Source organism: Pteronotus mesoamericanus, unplaced genomic scaffold (assembly GCF_021234165.1).
Source record: "Pteronotus mesoamericanus isolate MK-2021 breed Mesoamerican mustached bat unplaced genomic scaffold, CSHL_Meso_final contig_169, whole genome shotgun sequence".
NCBI classification, from domain to species: domain Eukaryota; kingdom Metazoa; phylum Chordata; class Mammalia; order Chiroptera; family Mormoopidae; genus Pteronotus; species Pteronotus mesoamericanus.
This window is the reverse complement of record NW_026555068.1, coordinates 27,203,490-27,230,867: the sequence shown is the minus strand read 5'-3', so window position 1 is coordinate 27,230,867 and position 27,378 is coordinate 27,203,490. Positions and strand designations below refer to the sequence as shown.

General features: G+C 54.9%; 1 protein-coding gene across 1 annotated transcript in view; it reads left to right on the top strand.

Annotated features, from left to right (window-relative positions):
• The window catches only part of MCPH1 (microcephalin 1), a 108,787-nt gene that overhangs the window by 14,222 nt on the left and 67,187 nt on the right, over positions 1-27,378 (top strand). Inside the window, exons 6-11 of the mRNA XM_054566206.1 lie at positions 1,968-2,111; positions 2,688-2,777; positions 3,259-4,308; positions 10,647-10,753; positions 21,375-21,412; positions 24,330-24,492. Of these exons, the coding sequence (XP_054422181.1) occupies positions 1,968-2,111; positions 2,688-2,777; positions 3,259-4,308; positions 10,647-10,753; positions 21,375-21,412; positions 24,330-24,492 (1,592 nt within the window). The remainder of the gene's footprint in view (positions 1-1,967; positions 2,112-2,687; positions 2,778-3,258; positions 4,309-10,646; positions 10,754-21,374; positions 21,413-24,329; positions 24,493-27,378) is intronic.

Sequence of the window (27,378 nt, the reverse complement as noted above, 5' to 3'; positions counted from 1 at the left end):
TCCGTGTCTCCGGTTTTTCTCTCTCTCGGCCGTTTCCCTGTCCTCTGAATTCAGGATTTCAGATCAATCCCAACACCTCATGGGAGACATGTGAGGCTTCTCTGTTTCTGTCTGTATTTCTGTGTCGCAGGCTCTCTGCTCTGTATTTTGAAATTGCGTGCATGGTGTCACCGAGCAGCACTCGCGTCTGTTGGGGGCGCGATAGACACCTGCCTGCCTGCACTGTGCTTCCAGGGGGTTTTCCAAAACGTTGCCATTGTTGTTTCGGTGCTCATTCTTATTGCCTGGCAACCAGGTCTCTCCCCGAGACGCCCTCTGTGCTGTGTGGGCCCCTCTCTGACAAACCCCCACCAGTCGTCCAATGGCACCTGTGCTCCAGCCAGGCACGTGGAGCTCCCCTCGAGGTTTCTTCCCTCCCAGATGCAATTCCCCCCAGGACCCTTAGTCCCTGCTTCTGCAGTGATCACTCCTCCTCGTCTCTCTCCTCCTGAGCCTGCGTCACCTGCACTGAACCCTGTAGCCACTCCTTGACTGGGCACGGGGTCCTAATGACCCATCAGGGGACAGCGCTGAGGAAGGGGTACACAGGACAAGACCCTGCATTTCCAGTGTCCCGCGCCCCACGGCGTCCTCTGTGCGCTGGCCGCCCCCCGCCCCCCAGCTGGCGCCGCCCGGGCTCCGCCCGGGCTCCAGGCTCCCTCTGTCCTTTCCCACTGGGCCACCTTTCCCGTGTCCAAGAGGAGGGTGTGTTTGAAAAGAGTTTGGCAAAATAGCAACGATAGACACAAAGTTTTCTCTTTCTGGACCAAATTTATAATAGAAATTGCCTTTTACAAAGTGATAATGGAAGGTTTTAAAGATACAACTGATGTACATCTGCATATTGTTAGAAGTGCAGGAGGTGTTTGGGCCTGTGAACTACAAAGATGCGGGTAGTGGGGGGCCCTTGGTCTTTCACTGGGGGTAGGGCTGTCAGAGTCGTCATGTTCTCTCTGAACACGTTTGAATCCTGGGTTTCACAGAGACACACAGCTGTGAGTCACATGCAGTGTAGCCCCTTGTTGTATGGCTTGAGGACCCCGCTGACCCCAAAGTCCCCGTATGGGTCTGCAAAGTGTCTGCCGGTGGCGGCGGTCTCTGAAACCCATGGTATAAACCAAAGTCTCAATGGGATTGGCAAAAAAAATTTTTTAACCCACCTTAGGTTCTTTGCTGGGGCTCTGTAACAACAGACAGATGATACAGGGTTTTTGGGGCACAGGCACCCTCATGAGGAGATGAAGACCCACAGAACTGGCAGAACCCAAGTACTTATGTGCTGGGCTGAAAAAAGAGGCAGGTGTGGGAAAGTGGCTGAAAGAGGGGCAGCAACCAGTCGTTTAACACAGTCTGTTTGTGCAGCAGTGTCTCTGCCTTGGCCCCCCATCCCAGGTGGTACGGGCATCTCGTTCTCTGCAGGACAGAGGGCACCTCATCTTCTGCGGGAAGGGGGGCAGTGTGCCCCTCCTGCACTTGCTGTTGGGAGATTGCCTGTAGCTCATGCCAAACGGGAGGCATGTGGGAGCCAGATTTCAGCCCACTGTACCTCCTCACTAGTTCCTGACTAAGTGAGCTGCTCCTGCATCTCAGTGTCTTTGTCTTTACCCGGGGACTCTGGTCCTGATGCCGTGGGTTTGGGGAAAAGTTGAAGGAGACACTTGCTTAGCAAGTGCTTGGCATGTGGCCCTTTCTTAGCAAGTGTCAGCTGGCAGTTGTAGAGGCCACGGCCCTGGTGGAGGAGGGGAAGCATTGGTGACGCTGATGGCGGAGGGAGTGGAGGAGGGGCTCCCTGGTGTCTGTAGGTATTGCCGGGAAGGGAAAGGGATGGGGAGGACAGGGCAGGCGGGGATGTTCCTTAAAAGGAATCCATTTGTTGGAGTAGGAAGGCATTTTTTTGAGCTTCAAATTGGATTTTTGCTTGCTTTCAGATAATGATGTCCCTGTGCTCGTATTTGAGTCCAGTGGGTCGTTGACCTACAGCCCCACCATCACGATGCACCGCGGTCGTCACCATGCCATGGAAAAGAGGCTGCAGGAGATGAGGGAGAAACGGGAAAACCTCTCCCCTACCTGTAAGTGCTCGTCACAGAATACGACACGAACATTGCGTGCCCAGGTGTCCGGATTGTGGCGGCGGTGGGGGGGGCCTTCCTTCCTTTACCTGTTAGATGCCAGCAGCATAGCCCGCATCCCCACCCCGGCCCCAGCCTGTGCCGTCGGGTGCCGCGCGCCAGCCTTAGCGGAGGGCTGCTGGCAGCCCCGTTGGCCGGTGTGAGCTACACCGTGGCCGGTGGGGAGTTCGCTGCTGCATGTCCTCAAAGAAGAAGCCCGTGTGCCCAGCCACCTGACTAGCTGAACGCTCTTGTTTGCCTTGGTTGGACTTCCGCAGGCCGCCTTCCCACGGTCCCTCCTAACTGCACTTACCCAGTGACTTAATCCTTTTTGATGATGTGAGTTATGTAGGTTATTTTTTATGATTTTCATCGTCTGTGATAAGTCTGAGTAAGTTTTTGGTGCTTATGTTGCGGCACGTCTGGAAGTGCAGGGCGTAATCTGTGTGCAGAAAGAGTAGATGCGCCGGTGTTCCGTGGCTTCATCTGAAAAAGATACCGAAGTCGTGGCTCATGGAATGCTCTGCTTGTTTTCAGCTTCCCAGATGATTGAAAAGTCTTACGAGAACCCAGTTAACTCTTTGTGCGAAGCGTCTTTGAACATTTCACATGATACTTTGTGTTCAGGTAAATTATTTTCTGTGATATATTTAAGGTTTAAAAATATTATGATTTTCTTACTTGGAAATTCATCTGGTGAGAAGAGTAGTTAGTTAGAAACTAGAATTCATGAATTCTACTCTCCAATTAGGTATTGTAATAAAAAATAGGTATTGTAGTAAAATTAAGACATGAGAAATCACATAGTACCTGTGGTTTTTCTCTTGGGCATTTGCTTTCTTGGCACAGAATCAGTTGCTCACTTAAAAACACGTACTCTTGTGGGAACTAACCTGCTTGAGGTCTAAACGTCAGCACAGGGCATGGTGAGAGCCGCAGAGCAGTGGTTTGTCAGCGTGTGCGGTGACTGCGTGGAGCATGTGGTGGGCGGGCCAGCGGCACCCTCACATGCCACCCCAGTCATCCCTGGGATCGGCTCTTCTTCACGAATAACAATGCTCACTCCAAGTTGCTTTTCAAAAGTTAATTCTTTATTAATGTTTTCCAGATGACTCCTTTGCTGGTGGCCTACAGTTGTCTTTTGATGACCTCTGTGGAAGCTCAGGATGTGGAAGCCCGGAAAGGCAACTGGGAGGATGTGTCGGGGACACTCGGAGCGATGGGTGTGTTTCCTCACCCACACTGAGAACCAGCAGCGTCCCTTCATCGGCCTCTCCCCCGCGCCCCAGCCAGTCAGCTCCTCAGCAGCCTGCGCGTCCTCTTCCAGAGGGAGAGCGGAGCGGCCAGACAGACCCTGCGGGTGCCGCCGTTGCCCCTGACGGAATGTTGCAGAAGTTCAGTGGGAAGTGTAGTTTGTCTCCTGCGTCACCTGCAACAAAAGCCCACGGTTTGGGACACTCACGACCCGGGGGTTCCTCAGCAAAGAGAAAAAGACCATCCCAGCGCCTCGATTCACCTCCCGAAGAGAGTCAAAAGAAGAAAAAGTGCAGCCGGAAGTCCACCGTGTCCAGAGCGCGGCTCTTCACGCCGGGCCGGAGCCCGCCGCTGGCGGCCAGGCCTGTGGGCGAGACTCCTGACCGTGGGGCGGCCTCCTACGAGGATTACTTTTCCCCCGAAAACCTCAGGGAAAGGGACTCGGAGACCCTTCCTCCGCGATGTCTGTCGCTTCGCAGCCCTGCCCAGTTCGGCCGCCCAGCCGGCCTTTCTAAGAGGGAAAGGACAAGCATCTTAGAAATGGCCGACTTCTCCTGCATCGGCAAGAGCCTCCCGTCAGACCCCACCAGCCCCTCAGCAAAAACGAGCTCCCGTCTTCAGAAACCTGGAAGTGGTGCCTTGAGTGCCCCTTTGGGTGGTGTGGCGCCTAAGACTGCGGAGGGAGCCGCAGGGCGTCTCCGAGAGCCTGACGCTCAGACAGGAGAAGGCGTGGGCCCCGACGGAGGTCGCCCTTCCTGCGCTGACCGCGCACGCGCACGCCCGGGCGCGCCTCGCGGTGGCTTGGCTCCCGCGGGCGGAAGCGACGGAGAAACCGAGGAAGCGGTCGGCGTCAAAGGGGTGCAGGAAGGAGATCGCGCTTCCGGAATGTTGAATTCCTCCGAAGGTGAATCTCAAAGCGGTTATAAGCTCAGTTTGTAGGTGACTGACGTGTGGAGGGATCTCGGGAAGACCTGGCGGGAGGGCGTAGCGAGAGACCCGAGCCCTCAAGTGTCTGTGACAGGAACCTGTGATGGCGCGCCCGTCCTTCCCATTGACCGCGAAGTTTTCATAGTTTGAAACACTGTTTTTAAGTTTTAAGGAATGCGGGCTCGATACTTTCCAATAAATCATTCTTGAGAGAGATGGCTCAATGCCCTGTGGAATGTCGAGCGTTGCGGATACATTTCTGCGGGCCTCCGCTCTCGTGGGCGAGACCGGTGCCCGCCGGCGCGCGTGCCAGGTGGCGCGCGCTCCCCACGTCCCGGGGCGGCCTCGCCGGGCGCGGTTGCCGGCTGGGGGCGGACTGCGCGATGGGAGCGTTTAGCAGGGCGCGCCTCCCAGCGAGGCCTTTCCTTGCGGAAGGGAGATTAGGGCGGCACAGGCCGCTGACTCCACCCAGAGGAGGGGACGTCTGAACAGGTGGGTGGCGGTGTGTCATTAATGTTTGTTCTGAAGAAACGAGGGGCATTGTTAGCTATGAAGGAATATTTAGCGTTTGTCCTTAGGGGAGAAGTTCATTGTAACGGGCCTTGTTTGACTTTTATTTATTTTGCTTTAAGCGGTATCATTTAAATAGATTTATTCAGTCTGCAATTTAATTGTAACCATGTTAATGAACTGTGTAATTGTAATTGTAGCAACAGTGGCAACATTTGAAAACATTTTGCACTTTCTGATTTTAAGCACAAATAGGTTTCAGCAATCAAAATGCAAAAATCTTGAACTTTAACCATCTTTACCTCAAGATGGGGCTGATTTTTCACTAAGGCCAATTTTATTTTTTCATCATTTCTTCCCCCCCCCCCCCATGGTTTTAACCACGCTTTTCGAGATGGAAATGTTAACGGGTGTTCAAATAATCACAGGTGTATTGCCTATCTTTCCCTTGGGTATAATTAAACGCCCCAAATTCACCTCACAAAAAGAAGGTCGTGTATTTTTAATGGAGCTTTTATATCTTAGTTTTTTGAAAATATATAAAATTTGACAAACTGAATTTTGCATTCTCTTAGGCTTAGCATGTGTTTCCAAAATGCTTATTCTAAGATTGCGTCCACTCCGAGTTACCGTAGAACACCCGCTGTGCAGAAGGGCCTGGGGGGGTGAAGCGGACTCCGTCCTCGGAGCTCCCGCCCTCAGCCTCCGTGCGCCCCGCGTGTGGCTGTGAGGCCTGGGACACCGACGGTGTGCAGACGTAAGGTCAGCGGAAGGAAGGCTGGTTCCGGGCAGGGGGTGTACCCTGGAGCCCCGGCGGTGTCACGGGAGAGCATGGCTGCCCGGCTGCCCTGGACCAAGCTCGGGGCATGTCTGGGATGGACCCCCGTGGCCACGGCGCCCTGCGGCGGGACCATAGGAGGCGGCAGGGCAACGCAGGGCCTCCTGGGAGACGCTGGCCTCAGCAGTGGAGGTGGGCATGTCACACGGCGGGCACGGGCGGGCCTGGTGTGGTGGGCTGGGACTCAGAGCCAGAAACGGGCGTGGTCTGTGCTCGGTAGGAGCGGGTCTTCTGGCGTCCCCTGTCATCCCAGAGGACCGAAGAGACCTGCATATTGTTAGTCTAAACGTGCCCTCATTTTGTTGTGCAGGGGACTGGCCGTGGACAGCCCGGTGGGGCCCCACCTCCCTGCGAGAGTCGCCGGCCGCCATGCGCGGCCTGCAGTCTGTGCGGGCGCCACGGGCCGAGTGGTGGGTGGCGGGGCCGCTGCGCTCCTCGCCGTGCCTCCCCAGGCCCCTGCGCTGGGGGACTTTGTGCCCTGTGTGCTGTCCGCGCTGCCCTGGTCGGCGGCTGCGGCCGGCGTGGGCAGGCTCAGCAGCAGGTGAGAGCGAGCCAGTGATGGGTGTCACCCCAATGGCACAGAGGGGAAAGCTTCCGCTCTGGTTTTGTTTAAGTTGTAATCTTTGAAATTGTTATTTTTCTTTTTAAACCTTTATTCTCTAATTTTATAAACAGTACACCAACACATGCTTACTGTGACAAAAATTGCTAAAAAGAGGAATGTGTGCTTATCCCTCTCTTCTTACCTCCTTTCATAAGTGCACGTCACAGCTGTTTGCTTGCTGTGCCCTTCCGTGTCCCAGGTGCCCCCTGGTTTCCAGGGAGATGGCAGATGCCAGGGTGGGGCACACGCACCCTCTGAAAAAGGTCGGGTTCCAGCACGGGGGGCGCAGGGCCTGTGAGTGAGTGCGGCATTAGGCACTGCTGGCCACGGCTCCAGTCCACCCCCTGAGGTCGGTTTTAATGGCCAAGCCCAGAAAGCTGAAGGGTCATCCTGAGTCCGCACAGCGCGTGGGCCCCTGCACCCCCGCCCCCGCCCCCAGATACTGTGGGCGCTGGGGTTTTGCATGGCAGAGCACATGGGTGCCATGTCTAAACCGTGCGCCCGTGCCCGGCTGCTAGGCTCTTGTTTCGTGGAGAACAGTCAGCTGCGTCAGGGTGACAGCCCTCTCCCGCTGGCTCGTCCGCCGGATCTTACGCACGCAGTTACTCCTGGCAGCTGTCCCCAGAGCTGGCCTGCAGGCTGACATCCAGGTCTTGTCCTCAGGTCGCAGCCTGTCTGTGATGGGAAGGGGCCCCTGGGGCCACGTTTCTCTGAAACCAGCTCTTGCCACAGAGCACCAGATACCCTTTGACCCCGCAGTTCTTCCCCGGCCAAGGAGGGACCAAGCTCCGATGTCACCCTCGGGGAGACCCGCCATGGCTCACTGTCGATTTTCACGCATGGGATTGGGGGATGGGCTTTAAAATTTTAACCAATCCAATTTTATTTGGATCCCTGAATTTAACAGAGAAGCATTTCTGGGCAGCCGCATGTGCTGACTGACCAGCACATGCGGCTGCCGGTTACAGCTCCTTTCTTTTGCCGGTTTTGCCGACCAGTGGGCGTCTGCTGCAGGGCCTCCGGGCCGACAGGCGTCGTCTCCACGGGGAAGGGGAGAGGGGTGTCTGTCGTGCCAGCAGCTGGCCCTGCCTGCGGCGGCGGCTTTCATTGAGGGAGGCAGGAGGCGCGCCAGCACTCACCCCTCCTGTCCTGCGGTCTGCACCGCGTCCCGCGGCCTGCACACCGTGTCTGTCTCAGTGCACAGTCCTGTGGGGGGACACGTGGAGTGTGTGCGGACCCCCGGCGCCTGGTGGTCGCTGCAGCGCTGGGCCGGCGGGCGGGAGGCTGTCTCCTGGCGCGCAGGAGGGGCGGCCCGGCAGCAGGGCCCGCTCAGGGAAGCGACAGGCAGGGCGCTGCAGCTCGTCTGGATTATGACTGCGCTCAGGTGACGGGGTTCCGGTGGGCACACGGCAGTAACCGCGCCGTGTGCTTCGGTATGAGCGCCACTCACAGTGCTGAGGCAGAGAGTTGCTTTTGTAATTTCAGGTTTGTTTTCCAGCCCCATGAGAATGTCTGGTAAACTTAGGGATGTACCTGACTCATCGCACTGAATTCGTGGGAAGTAGGCCATTTTTGAAAGTAAATTAATTGTAAGTATTTTATGTATGTTTTATAAGAACTAAACCCATCCAATCCTAGGCACTTACATGTTGTTGCATGTAGAATGTTCTACATACTGTGAGAATTTCTTTAAGAGACAGGGTGAGTCACTATCATACCAAACAAGCAGGTCTACGTGTGGGCGTCTCCCTTAGCTGTGTCAAACTGAACGGTAACCACTGCGCTTGCTGGCAGTTCACAGGACGCACAAGTGTGTTCGGAAAGCATTTCTCAGCCCCCTTCCCAGGCTCTGCCCCTCCCGCCCCCACTGTTCACGGCAGGTGAGCAGTCCTAACGGCCTGACCAGCTTCCTCAGCCTTGTGGGAAGAAGGCCGACTACGGGGAAGGTGTTCTAACCATGGACTGATAGCTTTATTCATTCCCATGGTCTTTTGTCACTAATCCTTTGTCTCCTTTGCCCTTGCGTTCAAGGTACTGGGTTGAACTAGGGGAGAGGGTGAGAAGGCGGGGCGGAGCTGCCCCTCTCCCCGGGGGAGCTCAGGCAGGGCGGGCAGAGGGGGTCAAGGAGGCCCACGCTCCAGTTCGGGGGAATTCCCAGACGGGAGTTGGCTCCCAGTGCGAAAGACTATGTAGAACTAAAACCAGTGCACGACTTTAAACCCTGTATTTCAGTGATCTGCCCGATGATTATGAAGGAGACAGTTCCACATCTTCTGAAGATCTCAATTAGATTTCATTTTTGTGCTCTTGGTTGACAAAGTGAACACCATTTTATCAAGTGAATAGTAGCTGAGTTTTGCTTGTATAGAATTTGTATCTTGCGTGTACCCTAAATCCCAGGAGTGTGTGTTTTCATAGTTTTGAGATTCTGTGTTCTGCATTATTCTTAAATACTTCACTCAGATTTTAAAGTCTCAGAAGAAACATCCCATTGGGGTAATGTTAACATTTCGCTTATGCTTTTGTATGTTAAACTTACGAATTCTTAAGTCAGTCTTCAGAAGCCTTTTTGGTCCTTGATGTAGCTGGTCGATCAGAGGGTCTCATACGAATAAGTGTTAATTGCTTAAGTGCATCATTATTCCTAGTGTTATTTGTCTTAATCCTGTGTCTTGGGAGCAGGGAAGTAGAGCGTGCAGGAAGAGACAAATTGAAAATGAGTTTCTTATGCTTCTGCCAGTAGCAAAACTTCATTCAATATAGACCAGTTGCTTTCAATCTTTGATCGTAAAGATGAAAACCATATTTCATCACGGCCTGGCCGAGGGTTAGGGCTCTCAAAAAGTGATCGAATGTAGTGGAGAGTAAAGCATAGGCAGAGGATGCATTGGTGACGTTCTCTCAAAGTGAGGACAAGTGCGAGGAGCTGAGCATAGCTGGACCTTAGACCAGCCCGTCCCACGCGGAATACACCCTTTCACGCTGGCGCCAAGCGAGGATTCCAGCCAGCGGCTGCGGTACCACGGGATCTGTAGTCACCCAGGGGGAGGCAGGATGGGGAGGGACGAGAGTGACAGGCAAATAGAAAGGCTTGCAGAGGAGATGGGGGGTCAGCACAGGTTCTGTCTGTGGCTCCCAGGGGACCCAAGGGGAGGGTTTATAGGGGCTCAGAACCTGGCGGTTTTAGGGCCCAGGTTGCCAATAACAACTAGTTTGAGTTCAGGAAAGAACGTAAACATCGCTCTGATTTTTGTCTCCGCCTCTCCAGGACGCTGACTTTGAAAGCAGAGCTAAGACTTTCAAGTCTGACCCTCCTGGCTTAATTATATCTTTTATTAAAGCATCCTATTTTATTTGAAATATCTGCAAAGCAGTCATTTACTTTCTGGTGGTGCTTAAGTTATTTTTGCCGTGTATTCGCTTACCTACGTCTGCGTTGTGCGCTGGGTCATGAGCTGCCTGTGGTGGGGCGGGTGCTGCCATGGGCCGCCCGCTCGTGAGATGCTGTGGGTGAGCAGGTCGACGGTGGAGTGTGGTGACGTTGCAGGTGGGTGTTGGACAGCGGCCCCGTGCGTGGCTGTGGCCAGGACGCAGGTGTCCTTGCAGCTGCTCTGTGCATTGCCCCTGAGACCGGACAGGTGGTGGCTGGCATACATAGTCCTCTTTCAAAGTAACAGCTAACTCAGGGAGCAGGCCGGCTGCTTTGGGAGGGCAAGGTGAGAACAAGGAGCCCATGGAAAGGGAACGTTTCTCACTGGGTGGTAGGTTCTCCCGTGCTAGCAGCTAATGCGGCCGCGCTGTACTTGGTGAACGTCCTCGTCGTTGGTGCGTCTTCATGGGAGGATGCTGGTCTGAGGTGGACATTTGCAGGGAGTGGAATCTCCATTTCTCCCTTGCAGATTGAGAAGTTTGTACTGAAGACTGTTTTCTGGAATAACTCACACTTGGCCCACAGCTAAGCTGACACATGCCCTCTGCTACAGGACCGCCTTCTCGGTGGAGCTGGGGTTTGATCGTTACGTAAAGATCAAAGAATTGGGGTTTGAGTCGTGCCTGGGAGTCAGGCAGACGTTCTCATTGTTGGGTGGACAGGCGGGATGCTGGAGCAGCACAGTGTCACACGACAGGCTCAGTGGCTTCCCACCCTTGAGTTGGGTGAATCGCATGGAATGTCAGAGTGGAATAAACTGAAAGTTCCGAGCAGACCCCGGGGAGCAAGAGGTATGTGGTGCTAGTGTAAGAGGACTTTACTTTCACACGACTGCTGTGCATAAATAAATTTGGAAATTTCAGTTTACTTAAGCTGCGTTAATATTCAGTCCATGGAAAGTGCTAACTCATCTTCTGTCCACTTGGGCCGTAGGTGTTGAAGACCAACCCACCAGGCATGATGACTGGGCAGGCCCGTGCGCAGGCCAGACAGACCTCAGCAGACCTGAGGAGGGATCCAAGAGAAGAAAAGCCCAGAAGGTCAGTGTGTGAAAAGGTTACGTTAAGCTTCCAATGCTGCTGCGTCCTCCGTCTGCCCCCGCCCCGCCCCCTCGGGGTGTACGGCGTGCGTGCTGGAACACTGTGACGGTAGTCCCGTTCAGGACGGGGCTCCTGCTGCAGGAACGGGCGTCCTCTGGCGCTGTGCCTGCGTGGCCCTTGCTTGTAACGTGCCCGTGGCCGCTCGAGCCGAGCGTGCCGGCTGTGCCAGCGGTTGTCGTTCTGCGGTCTGAATAAAGTGTCCACGGGCAGAGGTGAAGAACCCGGTGGCCTTCATTTGTGAGCAAGTCGGGCTGCGCCCTGGGCCCTGGAGGGACCGGTGTCCGTCCTGGCACGAGGGGGCGGGGAGGGGAGGCTCTCTGCTGCAGGCCAGGCCTGGTGGGAGGACAGTGAGTGAACTGTGGATTCTTCAGCCTCTACCCCGTCACCTGGACTTAAAGGGGGCCCTCACTGTCTGTGCCTTGTTCCCGGGAGGCCAGGGAGGTAGGAGAGAGTGCGGCTGGGATTCCTTGGGGCCAGGACGCTGACACACAGAGACAAAGGGCAGGGGGGCAGGGACAGCAGAGTCACCACAGGCGACCGGCACCTGCTGCTCGGGTGAGAGGGAGGAGCACCTGGTTCCTCCCAGGAGAGGCTGGCAGTGGCTCAAAGAAGCTTAAAATGACACGGCGCATGTGCAGGTCCGTTGTAGATTGTAGAGCCCTAGAGCTCGTTACGAGTGCTTTCTGGTTGGTCGTGGGAAAGACAAACGAGGCCAAAGAGCAGACGGGGCCGCGTTTCAGGCTGAGCCGCGGATTCGCGGGGGAGGTTGTCTGGGACCCCTGACATGTGAAGAGCCCTGGACACCAGACGTCTGGTTGTGCTGGTGGCTGTGACTTAGCCTCTTGGGCACAGCGTGTTGAGCCAGCCCAGCACCGGGGCCTTAGTGGACAGCTGGTGATGGGTGGCACCTGTCGCTGTGTCCCTGGTCCTAGGCGTCTTCCTGACTTGCTGCATCCTCGCCCCCTCTGTCTTGCTTGGTGATTTGCGTCCCATCTAGCAGGCTAATTATTCACAGTGGGAGGTGCTTCTGAGCTACTTACTGCGCTGCTCCTGGAGATCGCGGCGGGGGGGGGGGGGGGGGGGACGGGGAGGGGGCGGGTGGAACTCAGTTGGCTGTGTTAGAGCAGAGGCAGGATAAATCCTTTTGGGAAAAGAGCAGGGAGAGACTGAGTAAACAGGAGGGATTTTTAAGATGAACGTTAAAGTCCTTGGCTGCAAAAGACGCACGAAACATTTCTGAAAGACTGGAAACAAATGTAATTCGATACAGAACTGTGGCGTCTCAGAGCCATAACTTCTGTCCCAGAGTTTTGGGCGTAGTGCCCACTTTTAGCGGGAAAGACATAGTAATCAGTGGGAAACGCTCTTCTTAAAACTTATCACCTTAAATCTGTAAAGCTGGTTGAACCGTGTTTATTCTGAGAACCCAGTTAGGCAGTTTCTTCACTTAGGCTGATCTTCGCTTAGGCTGTGTCATCATCGGCAGGAGAGTCAGCACCCCGTCTTTGCAGAGGGCAATGCAGGCAATGTGGTCACAGATCCCACCGCGCCAGACGCAGGGCCTGAGGACACTAAATGCGGTGTTAATGCCAGTGCTGTGGTGAACACACATGGCAGTTTTTTTTCTCCCAAGTTCTGTGGTTTATTCTACTGCTTCTGTTATTTGTGCATGTGTTCAGAATATTAGTATCCTCATAGTCTGGCTGGGCAGCTTAGTTGGTTAGAGCATCGCCCTGATACGCAAGGTTGTGGGTCCGATCCCTGGGCAGGGCACAAGAAACCACTGGATGCATCAGTAAGTGGAACAAGAAATTGATGTTTCTCCCTCCCTCCCTCCCTCGTTTCCTCTCCCCACTCTCCCTCCCTGCCCTCCTTTTCCTCTCTTCCTGGATCTCTAAAACCAATTTTTTTTTGTAAAAAATATTTTCTTCATCAAATTTTTTAAAGTAAGTCATCAAACTAGACAGCCTAGTGAATGTTTTCAAATCTCACTTTGGTGGTGTCTCTGCTGAGCAAGACTGCCCTGTTCAGGGGCGAGCGGTGGGCCACAGCGTCGCAGCTGCTCCCACACGCCTGAGGCCGAGCAGAACGAAGGGCCCAGCGCTTCACATTCTGGGAGGGCACTCATTCCGACAGGGTATTAAAAAAGAGAAAGAAAAGACACTATACACCAGACCAAACGCTTACACTTCCGCAAGTTTCTGAAATAGGGCAGAGGGCAAACGTGAGTGACAGTTCGCGTTATGCTCGCCCTCCTCCCAGGACCCATCTGGGCCCTGCGGGGCGCGGACTGAGTCCTCACAGCCTTCCAGCAGTCCGCAGAGCACAGTCCCAGGGACAGAGTCGGCTTCTTGGAGGCATTTGCTGAGAGAGTGAGGGGTGCACACAGGTTTGAAAGGCTCCTCACGCGGTCCCTGGTCGTTCCCCGGAGAACCTGCGTTTCTGGGTTGGATGGAGTGTGAAGTCACCCTGGCGCGCCACCCAGAGCCCGGGGCTGGTTTTCGCAACCAGTGACCCCGGCTTTGGTGACTGGCTTCCTCCGTTCCCTCCTCTCTGTTACATGATTAGGGCCCTCCGCAAATAACCGAGAGTGTGTGATAGGCCTGCGTGAGCTGAGGGTGCTGTGCTGTGAGCGGTTCCGTGAGCACAGCGGGCTCCTGCCAGGCCGCGTTTTCTCGTCACCATCACACAGAGATGCTGGCCGGTGCGTTTCAGGGAGCAGGCACACCTTGGTGGTGGAGGCAGCGTGCAAGGAGTCAGCCCACTGGAGTCTGGTTCTCCAAAGAAGAAAGAGCTGTACAGTGGGGAGCAGGCCGGGGCGCGCATGGCGGAAAGGAAGAAAGCGCCCGAGGGTGGGAGAGGGCTTTGGAGGAGGGACGGGGAGGAGCGCGGAGGGCAGGGGGCCTTCCTGGAGGAAGGCAGCAGGGCAGTTCAGCCACCCTCCTTAAAACAGAGGCTCTGCCCCTCCTACCCTCTCCCCTCCAGGCGGCCCCAGAGGGAGTCCCCACAGAGCTGCAGGCCAGCTCCTGTTTTGTGACTGTGCCTTTACGAAGTGCAGGGACCCCCCGACCCAGGCTGGCTGCCCCGCAGTGCTGTGCTGGCCTGAGCGTGTGCTCTCATGGGGCGCTGTGTTTTTCAGTTTAACTTTCAAGCTGAAAGAACCGTGACTCATCCAAATGACAGGTGATATTTGTTTTGTTTCTTGACAGCTCAGCATGGCTTGTTGTTGTTGTAACTCAGGGGACGCGCCACACTTCCTGGAGGGTGACGCCCCTGTAAGTGTCCACGCAGATAACCCCCACAGCACCACCTGCAGTGGGGGCTGTCTCTGGGCGGTGGGGGCGCCTCCAGGTGCCCGGGGCTGGATTGACAGATGAGCTTGCCCAGACGGGAGGGGCCCGGCTCTAACCCGCTATCTGAGGGAGCTGCATGTGCTTTGAGGGACCACGTTTGGCAGAGGGTCCCAGTGTCGGGGTGGGGTGGGGACAGGTTCGCGATGACAGGCGTCAGGTCCCCAGCAAATGGAGCTGCGAAGTGCCCGAAACCGCTGCCTCCTGGAGTCCTCTCGGGAGGCAGGCAGCAGTCGGCTCCATCGGCGCGTTGTCACTCTGCAGTGCTGGGTGACAGAAACAGTCGCACATGCTGCAGGTGAAAGAGTGTTGCCCGCGTGCCGCTGCTCCTGCCTGCGTCGTCAGAGTTCAGCGCCCGGTGCCTGCGTTTGCCACGCCGCACATGCCGGGGCGGTGCTGGGCGGGCGCACGCAGCCGGTCGCGACCCTCGCACACCGTCCTCCGCGGCCGCTGTGGGCACGTGCCGGCAGAGGCCCAGGTGGCCCTTTCCCCACGGGCGTGTCCCTGAGGCGCAGAGAGGACACCTGGCGATGGGGGTCCGCGCTCTGCTGGCAGCGCCCGGGAGTGCATGGCCACAGCCGCGGCTTCCGAGGGCTGAGGCGCTCACGGGGCCCTTGGGGGTGCTGGCCCTGGGACAGCGAAGCATGGGAACGTGGTGTAGAAACATGAGATGAGCCTGTCAGACACGCAGGCTCCAGCACGGTCATAACCTGCCGAGTCACAAAGCTGAATCCTCGTGTTAAAAATCCCAGCCACACAGATTCGGGTTCGCGGGGCATGAGGGAGCTGTAGACGAGCAAGAAACCCACACTCCTGAGCCTCCCAGATAGAGCTGTGCTCCTGAGCAGCACCCCGGGGGGCCGTCAACACCCCCCCCATCCCGGGCCACTGCCCAGCAGCCCGCTGTCCTGGGTGGTCCTGGTTGTCCTGTTCCTCTTCCCAGTCATTAGTTTGAGAACGTGATTCATTTCTGCCCAGTGTGCTGTGAGGGGAGGCCATACTGGGAGGTTTCTGGAAGAGGTCTTTTCTCCCTTGGCTGCCCCCAGAGCTTTGTCCTGGCTGGTGTGTGTCCTGGAACTGCCCTGGCCTCAGGATGCAGCCAGAGTCCACCGGCGGGGTTGGAGGTGCCAACCCTACAGCGTGTTCCCACTGGCATCTGGGTGGTCTTGGGAGCGGACAGGCCACCTCGCCTGTTCTGTCCCTGAGGTGGGATGGGACGAGCACGTGGAAGGACACAGAGCAGACACGTTTGTCCCAGGGGCCAGGCCTGCCTCCAGAGGGGGCGGTTTCCCCAGCAGGTCGCGCTGCGTCTCCTGTGGGAACAGTGACCCCGTGCCAGCCAGCTCAGCTCCCTGCACACCTTTTTAAAATCCTCGCCTGAGGATCTTTTTCCATTGCTTTTAGACAGGGAGGGAGGGGGAGAGAAACACTGATGCAAGCGAGAACCATCGATCGGTTGCCCCCCCCTCCGTGTGCACTGAGACCAGGGGTGGTGCCGCCTGGAGTCCAGGGGTGTGTCTGGCCGGGAATCGGACCCTCAGCCTTTCAGCTGCGCCCCAGCAGCCGAGCCACACGGGCCAGGGCCCAGGACGCGCTCCTAAAGTGGCCCCTTTCCACATCGTATGTAGGAATACAAACAACTGGGCATTAATTCAGGATACTCCAGAAGCTTAAAAAAAAGGAAAAAGCATACTCAGAGGGCAAGGCCTAAGGGATTGTAGAGGAGTGACAGATAAAACCACAACTGAAAAGCACTGAGGCATCGTTACACACTTTGTTAAAACAATAAAGTAATGAAGCATTTCAAACTGATTTTGGCACCGACTCACATGGTGTTTGGATGTGAGTGCAGACTTCGTTATAAGGGTAAGTCTGGGGGAAGAAACGATAGGACACCCAGCGGCCGCCAGACCCGGCACCTCAGTCAGCGTCATCTGTGCACTTCACCTTTTGAAGTTAAGCTGTTCTGTTTTTCTTTTTAAATGAATTCAGTAATTATAACCTAATTCCTTTCATCAGAGACACTCAAATCTTTCTCAGCATTGATTAGGTTGCAGCTTTTTCCTGTTTTTGTTTTCGGTAGCTGTCGCTGTGTCGGTTCCGTTCCTGGGGTGAGGTTTTAACAACGGGGGATCAAGGGTGGGAGGACGTTGTGGGGCCACCCGGCAGGCTCCAAGGGAGGCGCGTGTCTGGTTCCCAAAGGAGCAGCGCGAGCCCAGGGTCTGATGCACGTGCACACTGCCCCCAGCCCTGCCCACACGTGTCCCGGGGGCCGGGCGAGGGCAGAGGTAGGAGCTCCCGCCTGCGCAGGGGCTTGCGCAGTGTGAGCATGCGTCTCCGAAAGGCCATACCGGAGGGTGCAGGCGTGGGCACCGGCGTCCGCCCTGCCTGCCCGCCGCCGCTAAGCACCCGCGCCCTCGCAGCTTCCGTTCTTCAGGGGGCTGGAGCCCGTTGCTGTTGTCCGTGTTGGGGAAGACTCTCTGACTGTCCAGACTCAGCCCGGACGAGCCCTCCAGGCCTCCCTTGTGACACGCTCTATTCCCTCCCGGCACCGCCGCCTCTTCCGGAAGATGTCCTGGGCTCATGTGGACCCTGCCCGCCTCGTCCCGTTTCTACATGGGCGCTGGGTTGTGGAGTAGAGAGTGGGCTGCAGGAAACAACGGCGGGCCTTTGGTGCCCGCCTTGGTCTGCGCGGGCTGCTGTCAGAGACCAGCACAGACCGGGCGGCTCATAAACCAGGCACCTGCCCTGGCCAGTGCAACTCCAGGGGCCCGGCGCCATCCCACAGAGCGGAAGGTCGCTGGTTCGATTCCCTGTCAGGGCACCGGCCTGCGTTGTGGGCCAGGTCCCTGGTTGGGAGTGTGCAAGACCAACTGATCAATGTGTCTCCCCCTCTCTTTCTCCCTCCATTTCCCGCTCTCTAAAAATAAATAAAAACTTAAAAACAAGAAAGAGACATTGGTCACAGTTCTGAAGGCTGGAGGTCCAAGATCAAGGTGTCAGCAGGCTGGGTGGAGAGGACCCGCTTCCTGGTTCACGGACAGGCCTTCTCACTGTGTCCTCACGTGGCGAAGTGCAGAGGCTCTGGGGCCTCTTCTAAGGGCAGGACTCCCATCCAGCAGGGCTCCCTACTCATGACCTAATCGCCCCTCAAACCCCCGTCTCCAAAGACCCGTCCTGCTGGGTACTAGGCTTCAACGTGGGAACTGGGGGGGTCCCGCATGCCTTCCCAACGCAGTCCACGTCCAGAGCCCAGGGAGGGGCTGGTGGGGCCTGACGGGGCTTCGAAGTGGGGCACTGCCTCTTCAGTGAGGTGGCCCGTGAGCATTTTTATAAATCAACTGGGATATTAATATTGAGTAACTTTGGATGCGCATTTTCTGTATGCTTGAGGTTTTGTTTGGTTTTTTGTTTGTTTGTTTTTTTACTGTAAAGACTCGCCTTTATCCCATATATGAATATTCAAAACTGATGCTGGTGCCTTACCGATTATTGCTAATGTATTGCTTGAAAACACGTGTTGTAGAAAGGCAGTATGTTGTTTTCAGAAAAAGCCACCTGTATATTAATAGTCTCTTAATTCTCCTAATTATAACAAATTTCATCTATGGGGAAAAAAAGATAAAAAGGACAATGTAGGCACATAAAGGTTAATATGAGAAAGTTAAAGATTTTAGCCCTAGCTTTCTGTAGTGAACGCAGCTTTAGAGCATAGAATTGACCAAATTAAAAAGTGGGTATTGGCAATATGAAGGACACATACAATGAACTTATTTTTTTTAAAGAACAAAGGATTTCTTGGTCCACAGGCTGAGTTTTTGACACTTTAAACAATAGAGCTGCCAGGTATGTAGAGAATGGTACATCCTCAGGAAGAGACTTGAAGACGTTTTCCAGACTGGAGCTCACGCCATGTCTGACTTGCTCCTTTTTATCTTTTTTTGTGGTCAGAGTTTACAGAACACGACCCGGTCGGGCCCAGGCTCTTGGTGGACTCGTGCAGGCGAGTGGACAAGAGCAGACATCTTGGCAAATGTGCGGTTCACCTCATTGCAGTTTCTGTTACGGAAAAGTAGTTTCACTGTTTACCTCTGAAATGGTCCTAAAACCCAAACCACGTCAAAGAATGTTTTATTTTTAAAATGGTTCTCTTTTATCACTAATAAAACAAGTGCATTTGTTTAATTTGATCTACCTTTGATCTCACTGAAACAATATTGACTAGGCTATTTTCCAAATATGCATATTCTCTGTCTCCCCTCCCCTTTCCTCTCACTACTTTAGAACTTCCAGAAAATGCTTTCGCTAAAATTAAATGCAGTGTTTCCTGCGAGTGCATTGTTTCTCACTGCTCGGCGGGTTGCTTCCTGTGAGCACCTGTCTGCGTTGTCTTCGAGGTGCTGCAGAGCTGGATGTGGACATGTGCTTTTTCTTCGAGGGGCAGAGCCCAACACTGACAAACAATCTTGACAACATAGAAGGGTTCTTTTTCTTCTTTCTCTCCCAGGCATCCATGACGGACCTCTAGGAATGCTCAGATATGTGGGGACACGTGAGCAGAGGAGCATGGGAAAGTTACATTTCATTTTAGTAACATTGCAGTCCTAGGCCAAGAGTAGGAGGTTAGAACATCATCCCTTAGACCAAAAGGTTGCGGGTTCGGTCCTGCTCAGGGCCCCGGCCCTGATTGCAGGTTTGATCCCTGGTCAGGGTACGCACAAGAGGCAACCAATCAATGTCTCCCCTCCCCACCCCCCTTTCTTCCTTTCAGATTAATAAACATATCTTGAGTGAAGACTAAAAATAAAAAAAATACATTGCGGATAATAAGATAGAGGGTTCTACCTTCCCTTCAGGCTGCACATACAATAAATACATACAGTACAATTTCATTGTACTTTTTTTTAATATCTGAGGTCCTCATACTTATAACTAAAACGATAAGATACGTGCTTTATGCCTGTGTTCCTTGTCCTGCCTGGCGAATGTAATGAAAGCCATGAATGCCCTGTGAACACAGGCGAACCCGCCGGCCCTCGCAGCCGAGGCCCCCAGTGACAGACCTGGGAGCTCAGGAGGCTGGGCTGGGCTGGGCTGGGCGGACACGCTCCGATACACGTCGTGGCCGACGCACCAGGAACATGAGCTGGTTCTCTAACATGGAGAAATGGAAGTGTTTTTCCCACCTTCCGGCTAAGGCTAGGCAGTTGCCTGTCCCTCTGCCCTCACGCTGTGCCCCGGTGGCCTGTGCCTGGCCCTTTCTGTAGAACTCGGTACCAAGTTGGCTCCTACAATCTCAGTGACGCGGCTCTTTCCTTAAGCTGGCAGCTTTTTCCTCACATTTACATAATGTTTGTCACAGTATATTGGCGTTTGTTTTGTTTTCTTTTTCAGTTACGGTTGACATACGATAGTACACTAGTTTCAGGTGCATGGCAGTGATGAGACAGTTACATAGGTTATGGAGTGCGCAGTTCTTTATTGAACAGCCGATTTCCAGACCCCCTGTCTTGTATTGAAGGGAACAAACGATGATCATGGCTAATTTCATCATCCTCTTCACGCTACCAAAGTACATGATTCTTAGGGACAACATGCTAAAAGTGTAAACTTAGGCCGTGCTTCACAGCAATTTTCATTCACTCTCCCTCTCCCCACTGACGCAGTCACTCACGTGTTCTCACCTCTTGTATTCCTGGGATCCACCCTCTGAGGCTCCCTCACCCCCCAAATCAGGGTTCCGCTCCATCTCCTAATTGTCTTACACCCAGCTCCTCCCTTTTGTCTTCATTGCTGTAGCACACCAATCTTGAGCTATAGCAGGATCCTCCCGTGATCCAATACATGTGCTAAGAGCTTGTCAGAATGTCACGTGGAGGCGTCCCGCAAGCCTGGGTCAGGTCCTGGACATCTCTGTTGTGATACAAATAAGCCGATGTGCAGCCCCCATGGAAAGCCGTGGACCTAGCCGAGGCAAGAGCACAATGAGAGAAGCAAGGCCTGACGCACGACAGCTGAAATGGTAACGCGACCCTGTCGCTGTCCAGCGCCAGCCCAGAGCAGCCGGGACCTGGCCGGCAGGAGAGCTGTCGCCCGGGCCAGGCCCGACACGAGCGAGGGCGCCGTCCGTGGTCAGCTCACGGCCACGCTGCCCCGCTGGTCGTGTGGGGAGTACATCCTATGAGATACAAAATGTGTGGGTAACGTGACCCTGTTTCTAAAAATTATATGTGTGCACACTCCCACAGAAAAAACCTGTGGCTTGGAATATATACCAAATTATTAAACAGTTGTAATTTCTGGTTGGTAGAATTACAGGGGAATTTATATGTCCAATGGTATATTTCCAAAGCCTTTAATTTTTTGTGTTGTCGTAAGCATGTTTTTGTTATGTAAGTAAAGGAAGTATTTTAAAACTGTTACTAAAATCCACCGGAAGCATAGGGACTACAGTCAGTAATAATTTTAGTGACTTTGTACGGTGCCGGGTGGGTACTTGAAATACCAGGGGAACCACTTTGTCAAGCATTAGATTGTCTAACCACTGCGCTGTACACTGAAACTCATACAAAACAGTATTGATTGCAAACTGTAATTGAAATAAAACAAACCTTTACACTTCCAGTCAACAGCAGCCGCCAGCACGTCAGCCGGCAGCCCCAACGCACCCGCGCCCAGGCGGCCCTTGCACGGGCCTGCTGGCTGGCTGCCCGGCGGGCCACACGGGAAGCTCGGGGGGTTTTTCCTCTGCTGCCCCCGCCCTGGGGCGTCTGGGACTGGCGTCGGCACAGGATCTCCATGCCCACGTCCTGTGCCGTTTGCTTCCAGGAAAGTAAAGGTTTTGTAGGTATAGGGTCTGGCGCGAGGAACGCCCCTCTCTTATTACAAAATCGTAAGCGTGTCATTCAGCAACAAAACAATGTCACACTTAAGCCCACCATGTGACATTTTAGGTGAAATGTGCAAATTAAAACTATAAATCATTCCATCCATATTATTGCCCTATGAACCACATTCAAGCAGGCGTTACTTCTGCCAGACCCTGTGTTTGTGTGTGCGCGTGTGTGCGTGCGTGCGTGTGTGTATATATGCTTACATGTTTTATTTTTAACGATATAACCTTTCAAAAACCGTATTAAAATTTGTTTCTGTGGGAAAAAATGTTTTATATTTTTGACTGTTTTTTGTTCCTTCTCTTTTGAAACCCCTAGCCAACAAGAACATTAGTCATGACAAGCATGCCGCCTGAGTAAGTACTCACTGTTTTGATAACTTCCTGCTCACTGTCGCATTGTAGCCTGTGTGTCACGTCCTGTAACGCTTTGCCTCGCGGCCGCCCGTAGACCTGTACTGTGTCGCTGTCACTCGGGGTAACTGATGCCTGAGGCAGCTGCTCGCGGGAATTTGGAGGACGTTAGCAGACTGCAGCCGTTGCAGCACTGAAGCCTCCCCGAGTCGTTGGGCCGCGTCAGAGGTGTGCGTTCAGCTCCTCCGCTCCCCGGCACAGCTCAGTGTGCGTCGCTGCCTGAAGCATTCCCCACCCCCACCCCGAGCTCTGAAACGCTCTGCAGCGTGTGCAGACGGCCGCCTCCACGTCCCATGGGGGTGTGCGGAGCTCACTGCTTGCTCTCACCGTCCTCCTTAGACCTTCCACGCGGTACTTCCAGCACGGCTAACAAAAGCACAGCTCCATGTTCTCTGTAACGGATTTTGAATTCCTGTTTGCAGGGGAAAACCATGTTGCTTTATAGCAGTCATAGGTTTTGAGGGTTTCGAGCTGTTCATCAAAACACTGGGACATTTGAATGAAAGATGAGCTGCAGAAGGCGCGCACGCCCACCTGTGGTCGAGGGCGGGACCCTTCTCCTGCCCGCGGCCCGGAAGTGGACCGGGCGAGAGTCCGGACCCCGCCGCTCCGCCGGGAGGAGGGTGCCCCCCAGGCTGCGCGCGTGTCTCCAAATACCTCAGATGCTCTCAGGAGTGTGTCACGGTAATGAACACTGGATACGCGGGTGCTGTTTCTAAAAGTCTAGATTTTTGCCTGACATGCGGAGATATTCACAGCTACTTTCTTCCGAGGGTTTGAAATCAAAGTTCTTGTTTAGGCCTTGCAGTCTCTTTATTTTCCCCCCACGCATGCTTCTTGTCTAAAGTGGGGATAAGACCTAGCCACGCTGCTGTGTTTGTTTTTAGCTCAGGGACCAAGTCTGGCCCTGCCAGCCGCTTATTTGGCACAGGCTCCCCGTGGCATTGCGCCGGCCAGGCCCGTCCAAGGCGGCACCATGAACAGGCCAGTACAGGGCTAACGTGCTCCGAGTCGCGGCCGGCTGGTGCCCTGTCCTCCCAGGCCAGGGGCGCTGAGCGGGGCGAGGTCGGCGTGTCCTGAGGTGCGCCTCTTGTCCGAGGAGGCTGCAGGGACAGCCGGCTTGGCCCGGCGTCCAGCTGCGTGCTGGGGAGCGGTGGCTTCGGTGATGGCTGGAAGGCTGGCTGCTCTGAGTGGGCCATTCCGGGGCCCGTGTGGGGCCTGTGCCTCTGTCCCCAGAGTGCCACGCCGCCGGCAGCAGCTGGCCCTCCCCACCTGAGACCCCACGGCGCCTGAGCCGCCTCGGCCACGCAGGGCAAGTGCCGCAGGGCCTTTGGAGAGCCCCTAGGTCAGCCAGGCGCGCCCTGCCCAGGCCGAGGCTCCCACAGTCCTCAGACTCCCAGGACCCGTGGCTTCCATGTCCCCTGGCCACGGTTGCTGCTCCAGGAGCCGCGACGGGCGCCCTCAGCTGCTGGTCGCCTTTGGCAGTGGGGCCGCTGATGCCCTGTCAGGCTTGTTTCGTTCCTGCGTCTGGGCCCACTTGGGCTTGGTTTTGTCTTTACTGTAAACACGTGGATTTGAAATCACATTGAACCAAAACGTAGCACGTCTGAAGCCGCATTGATGAGCCATATTTTGAAAAGAAACTTATTTGTTAGCATGTGTGGATTGTGGCTGGCAGCCGCCAGGCTTGGAACCAGCAGAGTCACACATGCACAGAAATGGAGAATTCCAGAGAGCTTTAGCTTTTCGCTTCTTTCTGCTTGGCTTTGCTTTGCTTCGCTTCGCTTCACGGCCCCCACCCAATTTAATATTTCCCTCAACTCCAGAAAGCGCAGGTCTCAGGTTGAAGTAGCGATGGGATCCAGGGCTCAACCCATTTATCTTCTTTCTCCACGGGGTCTCTGAGAATTTAAAACTGTGACGTAGCTCACCCATGTCATGGATAGGCAAAGAGACAGGTCTCGGGATCCACAGGCCCCGCCAAGGTCGCGGGAGGTGAGGCTGAGGAGGGCCGCCACCCGGAGGGCGGGAGCGCCCGTCTGCCCGAGCGGCTGCAGCGGCCTCATTCCGCCGCCTGTCGCTTTTGGAGAGGGGAGAGTTTGTTCTTTAACCCGCCGTGTGCGTCCCGGCGTGGTTCGGGAAGCCCCCCATGTCTTTGGATCTCCCTGGGGTCCCAGGACACACCTCAAGGGCAAGGGAAAAGTCTTGTGTCAGAACGGAAGGCCAAGGAAGGGACACAGGAGGGATGGGGCATCATTGGGGAAGGAAGTTACGTTGGAAAAAAAAATTTTTTAGAGGTACTGAAGACATGAATGTAGTGACAGAGCAGAAGGTAAACATGACAAGCTCTGTGGAAACAAGGAGCCTTGGTCACATTCGCCCTCAAGAGTTGATGTGGGAGTAAAATGACAAGGACCTTTTCCTCCCCTTTTAGTACAAAACTGTGTGTTCGACTCTCCATAAATGTTAGATTTTCCCAGGGAAGGGTGCAGCTGAGAGCTTGGTCCTGACCAGGGGCAGACGGTCCGGGGGGGTCTGAGAAGGGCGCAGCTGCTGTGCGCAAGGGGCATGGGGCCGGGTTGTCGGCCGCGTCCCCCACAGGCCCGGACGGGGGTGGTGAGCAGGCACACTCTCCGCCGCCTCCTCAGCCGTGAGAGCAGGCGGCCAGCGTTGGGAGCTGAGGCTCTTTTCCTCCCCCAGGTTTCAGGCTACGGATCGCAGAGACATCACGGCAGGAGCGCCGTAGCGGAGGTCAATGTAGCATTTCAGCGTTCTCAGATTTTTAAAAAATTCCGTGTGATCACATTGCTCTTCATAGGTGGAAGCATTTCTTTTGTTGACTCTCTTCCCCGTTTGACAGGAAGCAGAACATCGTCATCCGGGTGGTCGCCAAACTGAAAGGCTTCGCGGTGGCCCGTGAGGTGTGCGAAAGCACCACACACGTGCTGGCTGGGCGGGCGCTGCGGACCCTCAATGTGCTGATGGGCTTGGCGCGCGGCTGCTGGATCCTCTCCTACGAGTGGGTAAGCTGGGCAAGGGCGCCGGCCGCACGGCCGCGGTGTTTCCGGGGCGCCCGCGGGGGAGCCACGCCGCGCACGCCCTTGTTTAGTTGTGCGCTTTCTCATGGGCAGCACGAGTCCCCCTGAGCCTCCTCCTGGCCCGTCACTGCGGCCACCACTTACCCCCGGGAGTGGGGCGCCGTGGGGGCCCCTCAGCCGCCAGGAGAAACTGGCTGAGAGCGGACTGGGAAGGAAAACCACCATGTGTCTTCTCACAGTCACACGCACTTTCTGTGTTTGGGAAATAACGTGACCCGTGTCAGTGGTGGTTTCAAAAGCTCCAAAAATTCTGTGATTGTTTTTACAGATGGATTTACTTGGGATGAAACATGTACATTTAATCCCATTTGGATATGTTTTATCTCATGCATATCTCTCTGTAACATTACTTGCCCTCATTTCTGTGCATTAAAGGTAGTTTTTTTCTTAAATCATTGTTTTCATTATTCATAAAAATTGGATTTGTTTGTTACTGTTTCTATTTTTGTTTGCTCCTCAACCCCTGCTCACCCCAGCCCCGCAGCCTGGTGAGAGAGGGGTCCTTGGTTACTCGTGTTACTATTTTGCTTCTGCAAAGTGTCCACCCTCCTTCCTCCTCCTCCTGAGAATGTAGCATGGTAACCCGGTGTTACTTTAAACCACTCGAATTGTGACATGCAGACAAGCTACCGATGCGTTTTTAGGAGTGGCTGTGGTCTGGCTCCCGTGTCATGATTTAACCCTGCGGCTCCCTGGTCCAAGAAGCAAGTGTGAGACATTAGCCCTAACAGGCACCAAATGGAAAAGGCGAAACTGCCCCGGAATGTCCTGTTGGCATCGGTGGCAACTGGGGATTATCACCTAATTGTATGTCAGCGCTGATCCCCAGGGACTGGCATGAAGTAGCATGTTTGAGCGAGTCCAGCTTCTGTGAGCGAGCGCCCTGTTTTCTTTTTCTCCAGTTCCAGTGTGTCTTCATCAGTCAGCTGTTCCCTCCCTCATTTCCCGGAGGAGAAAATGTTCTCTGTCCTTCGTGGCGATACCATCTGTACTTGGCTCTGCGCCCACCCTGTCCTCCGGGGGCCCTGAGCCGGCCGGAGGGGTCAGACACCAGAGTCGCGCCTGCTCTGCACCCCCCGGCGCCGCCTCGTTCTGCTCGGGGCCCTGCCAGGGCCCTGCCGCTGCTGATAAGGGGGAAGGGAGCCGGGGGCCCGCCTAGCTCCTGCGGGGGTGCGCGGCGCGAGGTGGCGGGAGGTGACGCGGGTTACTCAGTGACCTTCCGGTGCTCAGGCAGGATGTCTGCTGGGGGAGGGACCGGGGTCACACAGCCCCATAAGTGAGCAAGGGAAGTGCAGGTGCAAAAAGAGCAGGGAACCAGAGGCTTTCAGGCGAGAGTCGGGGGATGAAGCTGGGTTTGTGGACAACGCGGGTTCTGTGGGGACAGCTGCATGCAATCTACCGAAAAGCTCTTAGAACCAGTGGGTGAGTTCAGCAGGCGTCAGCATGCCATAGTGTGAGGTCGACCTGGACATACGTAAACATAAATCTGACCTAGTAACACGCACAGAATCTGTGTGCCGAACATTACAAACACTGGTTTTAAAAACAAAGAACTGAGAGACACGTTGTGTTCGCGGATTAGAAGGCCATGTGGTTGGAATGTGACTCTTCCTCAGAATGGTCTGTAGGTTGAGCATATTCCCGACCAAAATCTCAGGAGACTCCTTTGAAGGCGCGGACAAGCTGATTCTAAAATGCACACATAGAGAGGCAGTAGCTAGCACAGCTGAAGCAGTTTTGAAAGGGAAACGAAGGTAGAGGACTGTCACTCTCTGCTTTGAAGGCGTCCTTCCCAAGGCAGTGCGGTGTCGGCAAAGGACAGAGTGGACCAGAACGGACGATCCGGGGAGACCCATGCACCTGCGGCCGCAGGTTTCGACAGAGGAGCAGAGGACTGCGGCCCAGAAGGACAGTGTTTTCCACAAACGGCACTGGAGCTCATAGACCCCAGCCTGAAGTGTGAAATGAAGAACTCTTAGAGGTGAGCACAGGAGCAAGCTCTTTGTGTCCCTGGTCTAGACAGGGAGCGCTTAGATGCGGCCCCAGAAGCAGGACGTGTAAGAAAAACCGCCTGCGATTCCCCCAGATTTTTCCTGAGTTAAGGTATTACAGAGACAAGGAGAAGATACCTGCAAATCTCGTGGGACAGCGGACTTACATCCAGAATGTACTCTCAAGGCAAGAAAGTAAGAAACCCAAACAAAAATGGACCCAAAATATTTTTAAACTCTTAAGAGATACAGTTGGCAAAAAAGCACCTGCAAAGATGCTGAACATCATTAGAGACAGACAGCTTTCAGGCACAGTGAGAGCCCACTGCACACCCAGTAGTCGGCCGCGTTACGAAGCAGAGCGACGGTCCCTGCCAAGGGTGCCAGCCCCTGGGCTTGCTCCCTCCTGCGGCGGGTGGAGAGCGGCGCGGCCACGCTGCACGGCTGTTTGAAAACCTCACAGGGAGTCAGATGCGCACGAGTCAGCTCACCCCGCAACTCTGCTCCCAGGTCACTGGCTTGAGGGAGAGGCCGGCTTGCGCTCACCCCGAAACCTGCGCCCGAACGTTTGTAGCGGTTCTGCTTGTCACACTCACGCAAACCTGGGAGCAAACACCTGTCCCTTGGCGGTGACTGCACAGACAAGCTGGCCCACCCACGCAGTGGGTCACTCCTCGGTCGTGGGAGCCAGCGATGACACCTGCTGCCTTCCAGTGTGTCCCAGGTTGATGGCTTTTCATCGGTTTGACTTCATAAGGATGAGCTCTTCAAACTTAGGAAGACCCAGAAGGAAGACAGCCCCGGAGGGGGCGGTGCTGGG